The 7,299-nt window shown below is 31.2% G+C and overlaps 1 protein-coding gene across 1 annotated transcript in view; it reads left to right on the top strand.

Moving 5' to 3' along the window:
* LOC117170189 overlaps positions 1-7,299 on the top strand; it is a 105,288-nt gene that overhangs the window by 59,393 nt on the left and 38,596 nt on the right. The window contains exons 2-4 of the mRNA XM_033356779.1: positions 869-989; positions 1,228-1,341; positions 3,085-3,231. Coding sequence (XP_033212670.1) covers positions 891-989; positions 1,228-1,341; positions 3,085-3,231 — 360 coding nt within the window. The 5' untranslated portion in view covers positions 869-890. The remainder of the gene's footprint in view (positions 1-868; positions 990-1,227; positions 1,342-3,084; positions 3,232-7,299) is intronic.

The following is a 7,299-nucleotide window of genomic DNA, read 5'->3' as shown; positions in this document are numbered from 1 at the left end:
CTTAACCGATTTCTTTCCCATGTGTCTACTAGCGTCTCTTCTGCACCACATTCTTTTAGAATTATCTCGTTACTTACTTTGTCCATCAGGTTTTTCCCGCATTTTATGCGCATGAATCTCATGTCAATTGCGTTAATATATACTTATTTTATTATAAATATTTTCTTTTAAAACATGGTTTAAACTATTTCAGCTATAGAAAATTTACTTTCAAAACTAGAATTTCCCCGTACAAATAAGCCATCATCTAATAAAATTAAAGAATTATGGAAAAATTGGTAAAAAGCGATAATAGCAAAAAATTAGTTGCAAAAACAATTCTTAAAATAAATTTTGTTTCTAAGTTTTAACATTTTTTAAATAAAAATAATGTTTTTTATTTGAAATGGTATCATCAGTAATAATATTTTATTTCTGAAAATCATAGAAAAACTTTTTTTTCATAGAGATCTGATTTTTGGCTTGAGCACCTGAACTAAATTTCTGTACAATTTCGGTTGATATACATTAATGAAGAATTTAGGCCAGTAAAGAAAAAACCAGCCTACATCTATAGTTATTGAATTTTATATGGCCAAAACCAATGCCATCAAATTTATATTGGACAAAAAATTCGGAAAAGTGGTCATTTTCTGTTAAAGACTTTAGTGTGCTACATTTCTCTGAAATATTATTGACAAATGTATCATTTATTCACTTATTTTTTTGTAATTATATGCAATAAAAATATTTTTGTTTCGTAATCGATTGTCATTTAGAATAATATCAATTAAATTATTTTTCCACTAATTTTGCCTATGCTTGTTAACAAAAGAATCTTGACGAAAAAATCTAATTATTTTTATTTGGTATGATTGCCGGTATGAAGATAGTGTCAGCGGTAAACGAATATGGAAATTACTGAGTATATTTTAAAAATAGTTGTTGCACCTAGAGACACGACGGATAAAGAGACAATCAAAGAAATACCACTCAACACAAAAAATACCGTAAGTACACAACAGGATGTTTGTAGAGTACTGTTTTTTTTCAAGTTCGAGTTGATATTTAAAAAATTAAATTAAAGAAAACTCAGGCGTGACTTTGATTTCTTTCTTTAAGAGAAAACAATCCGATATATTTTTAAATTTGTAAAAAAATGTCGATTTTTTAACAACGTAGTGATTTTATTCTAGCATTAATCATTATTTGCATAATGCCTTAATGATGATACCTATGTTTATCTAGTACACGTGTGGTCGGTCCAGGGAAAATGACATTACTTTGCCGAGCACCTTAGTGTCCAAACACCATTGTCTCTTCTTCCGAAGTGAGGCTAATTTGTATCTTCAAGACCTGAAAGTAAGTTAAAAAAATTACCTTTTAAATATTATGACAAAATTGTCTATTCAAGTACCATATTAAAATCTAGACCACTAACAATTTAATGTTATATAATTAAGCAAATTATCATAGCTTATGGTTGATCTTTGGCTTCAGTTGTTTTGAACGAATTACGTATGTTCTGTTTCTTGTTAGGTTAAAAATGGGTCAAACTTTAGGATGATTCTTTTATTTCTGCCGTCGGTTAAATTATTATTATTTCACAGCTATCTTCTATTAAGGGCATGTAATACATAAAAAAATGATCGATTTTACTAGTTGTAGGTTCCCTCGGTTTTTTCCTACAATAATAAAGATTTTGTCTTGCAAATTCAGTCAATGGTAGCGAACATGCTAACGGACGTCCCGAACTTTTTGTTTGTGGTTTAATTACAACAAAATTAATTTCGCTAAATTTGATTACTTTTTGTGATACTTAGGAAATTGTATCGATTTTCCCAGTGTTAGTTTCCCTCGGCTTTTTTCCAACAATAATAATGATTTTGTCTTCAAAATTTGGGAAATGTTAGTGAACATGTAACATGGACGTCCGCGAACTCTTCGTTTGTAGAATAATTTAAAAATGTTAATTTTGCTAAATTTGAATAATGTGTGTGTATTTTGAAGTTATGTGTATTACAATTCTCCCCGGCTTTACTTTCAAACTGCGCAATATTTTTGGCCGAAAACTTGGGTTAAATATAAAAACATAGTAACTAATGTCCCGAAACTAACCTTTTTTGTAGAGAAGTAAAAAATTTTATTTCATAAATAATTTCTAAGTGGTTACCGACAACATGGGCACGGCAGAGACCTGCATTGTCGTAATGGCAGAAGGTTGAAAACCGATCCTAAACTCACAATAGTGCACAGGCATAAAATTTTTATTTAACAGAGGCTTGCCACCTGACCGGAGTTTATCCGATTGCATGCTCGACCGGTCCTATAAAAGGCCGGAAAAATAGCCTAAATTCGAAAGCTCCTTGAACTAAGCGATAACATGGCACGATGAAAACACGATGGCAGGTCGGCGAAACTGACACGTGTGTTACGGTCAAGAAGCGACCAAAGAATGACAGTTTTCTGCATCCATCTCGTAAGTGTATTGGTATATTTTTGGCACGCAGTTATGGCTTTCAAGTTACGAACCATTGATAGTTTCGCACCTCCGAGATCACCGATCTGAAGGACAATTACTTTAATCAAATATTTTGGGAACAGTCATTGCAGCTTCTTTTCAAGATCTTGATACGTCTCCTCCTCTACCTTTTCCTTGGCAGTAATGTTGTAGTCGGCCGGCGCCGAGAATTTGATCACGAATATAGTTCGTTTCTCGAATTCTTGGAGAACGATATCAGGCATCGAGTTGAAACTGAGACTGCTCTCTGAAAAAAGACTGCTGTCGGACATCCAGAAAATGTGGCGGCTCTTGTTTTGGACAACTGACTTATATATGTGAATTCAATTTTTTGTTATTATCCCTCAAAACAGAAGTTCGAGGACGTCCGTCATAATATTTTATAGTATCTTCGAATTCAGTTTTTAAACATTTTTATTTTTTTGGAAAAAAGCCGAGGGTACTGAACCCGAATTACCGCACGACGAAGCATTACATGTCCTTAATTTGTAAGATGTTTCCTGAAAAGTTTAAGCAAGTTTTATAACCCAATGAAAATTTAAGTTGAGTTTTTCTAATTGTTAAACTCTTGTTTTGTGAATTAGACCAGCCGTAATGGCACCTTCATTAATGGTAAAAAACAAAAGCCCCAAGTAATGGTACTGTTAAAAGATGGCGACATCATTGGTATTGGATACAACCAGAAAGAGCCCACTGATCCTCAGCAATATGTTTATCAGCTACACAAACAGGTACATTTTATTATTACATTTTACAAGATGATTTTTTATAAAGGTCTAAACGGTTTATAATTCTTCATTTATTCTGAATATATCTGCCCGTATATTGCTGAACAATTACAATACAATCCAGAGGTGTGAATTTGCCTCCCCCACCCACCACTCTCCATCTAAAGTTTTGTAACATGAAACGTTTGGTGGTTGTTAGAGAGGGTTTGGTAGTCAACTCCCATCCTATTTTTTCCTCCCATTTTTTGAAGCAAACAGTATTCGGGGAGCCAACTTGACACGGCCGCCAAAGGTCAAATTTTCTCACTTTTTTGCATGGCTGTTTGGTGTTCGGTTGGTAACATTGGCGGTAGTCAACTCTTGACGTTAGAGAATTGATAGTTTTTTTTATATGAATTAAGAACGAACCGTCGAGGTCAAATTCAAAATAATGACATTAACCCAAAAAATCAAAGTGCAGCTGACAGCAGAATCGTTTGGTTGTCCCATTTCAACGTCTGGGAATCCAGTGTCACAAAAATTGTACGATTCGCAGATGTTTCTTCAATACGTACGAAAATTTAGGTATTTTATGAATGAAAATAAATTACTGACACATGTTGCAGGATACATCCGTGTTTGTATCTTTGTTTGTTACAAAAGTTTTATGTTTTCTATTGATAACGGTGGATCAGAACTGCGTAATTTGCCATTTTCACTTTATTTTTGACAACAATTCAACTCTAAACTCCGTAAATTTTAATTTTCCTTTAGTTTTTATGATAATACTAAAATTATTAAGTTTTATATAGGTGCAGCTTTATATTGTTCAATATTGAAAGCAATGCTTTCGTACAATGTTATACAATATCATGAACATTTTCAATAATTATTTTTAGCATTATGTATATAATAAAGGATTTCCGACCATTAATTATAACTTTTTAGTAGCTTCTTGCGCCTGGAATTTATATTTTTCTTGATCACCTAATAAGTTCTAGAAATAATATTCACAATTTTATATGAGGTTTTTTATTCATTGTTCGAATGCATTTCTTTCAATATAGTAAAATTCAAAACTAATACTCATTAAAATTTAACGGTTTTGCTTCCTTGTAGAGTAGAGGAAGTTTCGTAATGGTAACAATTTCGAAAAATTTAAATTCGTTTCATTAAATATTTCTCAATTATGAAATGTCTGATAAGGTGTTCTAAGCAATTATCCGGTTATGTTTGTGTGTGTGTGTGTGTGTGTGTGTGTGTGTGCCTGAGTGTAAAATAGTTCGGTTCTTATTTGTACTTGGTGGAATTCCTTTTAAAATTCCTCTGCTCTGAGCTCCCAGTTTTGTTTGAATGTCCCAAAAAAAAAAAATTTACATGGTATCGGTTACTATTTAGAGGTCGCGCTAAGATCATGCAGTCTTCCATTAATTTAGCATTAAGAAAAGTCAGCTTTTTGTCAATCTGATACATATTAAAAGAGATAATATGTTAGAATTATATTTCAGTATTAAGTTCAGAATTCCTCAGAGAATAAGTATCAATGATTAATGTGTTATGTAGGTTAAATGACTTTAATCCACTCTTATGGGTCCCTAAAGAAAACCCCATAAGTGAAAAATTTGAATTTTACGCAATATTGCGGTTTATGAACGCTTTTTAACAGTTTTTTTTCAAAAATAATTATTCATAAGTAATTTAAAAATACAAGGTCGTAGGTTAACTAATTTTAAATCGTTTGAACAATTTTCATTTGTTAAATTTTTTTAAAGGTAAGTCGTGAAATGAACGTATTAGAAAGACTGACATTATAGCAAGAGAAAGCAGACGGCGAAGAATTAGATATTATCAGCATTTGATAAATTCTGGAAATATGTTTGTCTACCCAATAGTACTTGAACCACAAACTTATAGACCAGGATTACGACCCCTCCTTTGGTGATGGGAGGTTGAATTGTACAACCCCAACGCCTGCATGGGCAGTTCTACTATTTTTTCAAATAGTTGCAAAGAAAGCTTGACTTTTTTTACTATAACAAAACCTCGAGTTAGAAAATAGGCCAAATAATATTTATTAAGATTAGGACCGGCTGTAAAAGGGATTCCACGCGCCCCCTGTTGGACGAGAAAAAGTTTCAAAGTATTTAATTTTTGTTAATTAATCACGTTTATTCAGAATTATTTGAGATCATCGAAAAAACTATTTACAAATGCTTACTTGTGAGTTTAAAGAAGTGCAAACCTTTTGAAATTTGTTATAAAAAAAGAAAGTGGTTACTTCAAAATTACCATTAGCTTATACAGATTTTAAAATAAATACGTAATATAACCATTGTCTTACGTATAAACTGCGTTTATATAAATAAATGTAGTACTATGGTATTATTATTTAATGCACTAGGTTCTATCAAGTCATAGTTTCTAGAGTCTTAATTTTATCTTAATGATAATTTGGGGTGCTTGATTTTTGTGATTCAAGAAGCCTTAACACGGAAAATGTGGATAGTCAGATTCACTTGCATGAGATAGTGATATCAAGATATACAAAACCTAAAGTGAGCATTATTACTTCGATTTTTAAAAAGAAAGATTATTAGAATAAGTAGCTTAAATAACTATTTGAAAAAGTACAGTTCAACTTGTAAGCTGTATGAGTAACTAATTTTCATAATAAGCCCTGCTATTTAAAATGGTAAGTAAATAGATTCAGTAGCATAAGTAAAAAAGTTTAGGCCCCCTCCGCAAATTTTTTAGGCGGCCGTTTTAAATTGAAAAAGACGAGCATCTTACAACTTGCTTATCAGTAAGACTTAAAATTAAAGGTCAAACCACCGACAACTGAAATCTAGTGATTGCGATTTATCTTTCGTTAAAACTCTTTCGTCTTTAATGAACAAATTCTCATCACGTGCCTCGTGAGGGAAAAAAGGTTAAGAGCAAATTTTCAGATTTAATTTAAAAAGAATTTTGTTTTCAAACATTTTATTCTGCCTTGTGTCTTTTTGTCCAAAAATTTAATTGATTTATTTGTAGTTTCATTTTTCGCTATTATAACAAAAAACTATGCATCATGTCAAAAAATGATTAATTACAAATTTATAGTTTTTTTTGTGTGAACAACTTTCTTCTATTTATTTTTTCTTAACTTGTGTCGTTTGTCTAAAAAAATTATGATTTTATTTTGAATGTTTTTTTTACGAATAAAACAAAAACTACGCATCGTATGAAAAGTGATTCATAGCGCACATTTGTAGATATTTTTGAAAGCACAATTTTTTTCTGCTCATCAAATTTGGTACCTTGCAAAAATTGACCGCAAAATAGAATTTTTCATTATTTGTTGTGCAATCAAAATTTAAAATTTTGATTTTTCGCAAGGATATTCAAAATCTTATAGGACTTTTAAAAAATAAGGTTTTTTCCCTTGACTTTTTTCATATCGTGCGTTGTTCCGCTTAAAATTTTAATTTTCGTTTAATTTTTAAAATGTTGTAAATGCTTTAACTCAAATAATTTTATTTTTATAAAAAAAATTTAAAAAATAACCAAGATAAATTGTTTGTCTTACTGAATACTACGAGTGGCTGTATATCCAAATTTTATATATTAAAAAAATGTTCCCAAAAGTTTTGAAAATCATATAACTTTCTGAATTTTTTATCTAAGATGCCTGACTAACAAACTCGTCCTTTCTTTGTACCCGTATGCAGTGTGCAAAAGCACAATCCAACCCGATACTTCTGTCGGAAGTTATCGTGTTCACAGACAGTCATTTTTTCACAAAATCACTTTTTACATAAAAGCAATAGCTTTTCATTAATGAAAATGTAAAAAGATTTTTTTAGTATGTTTCTACTCTGGAATTTTCTGCTTAGGATATGTTTCATTTCTTTTAACACTAAAAATGGTTAAAATTGTACTTGATTAAGCCACCTACAGTCTGTCAAGTTAAAGCGTGGGTGGCTTTACTCGCAGTCGGTAAGGTGTACGAACATGATTTTGGTGTCAAAATATTAAGAAGAGCTCCCTCTTTCATGCTTTTTGATTTAACATTCAGTTTGCTTTCAATTCTCATCTTGTTACCACGTTACA

The sequence above is a fragment of the Belonocnema kinseyi genome, chromosome 3 (assembly GCF_010883055.1).
Source record: "Belonocnema kinseyi isolate 2016_QV_RU_SX_M_011 chromosome 3, B_treatae_v1, whole genome shotgun sequence".
NCBI classification, from domain to species: Eukaryota; Metazoa; Arthropoda; class Insecta; order Hymenoptera; family Cynipidae; genus Belonocnema; species Belonocnema kinseyi.
The sequence above is the reverse complement of the archived record's forward strand: the minus strand, read 5'-3'. Positions and strand labels throughout refer to the sequence as shown.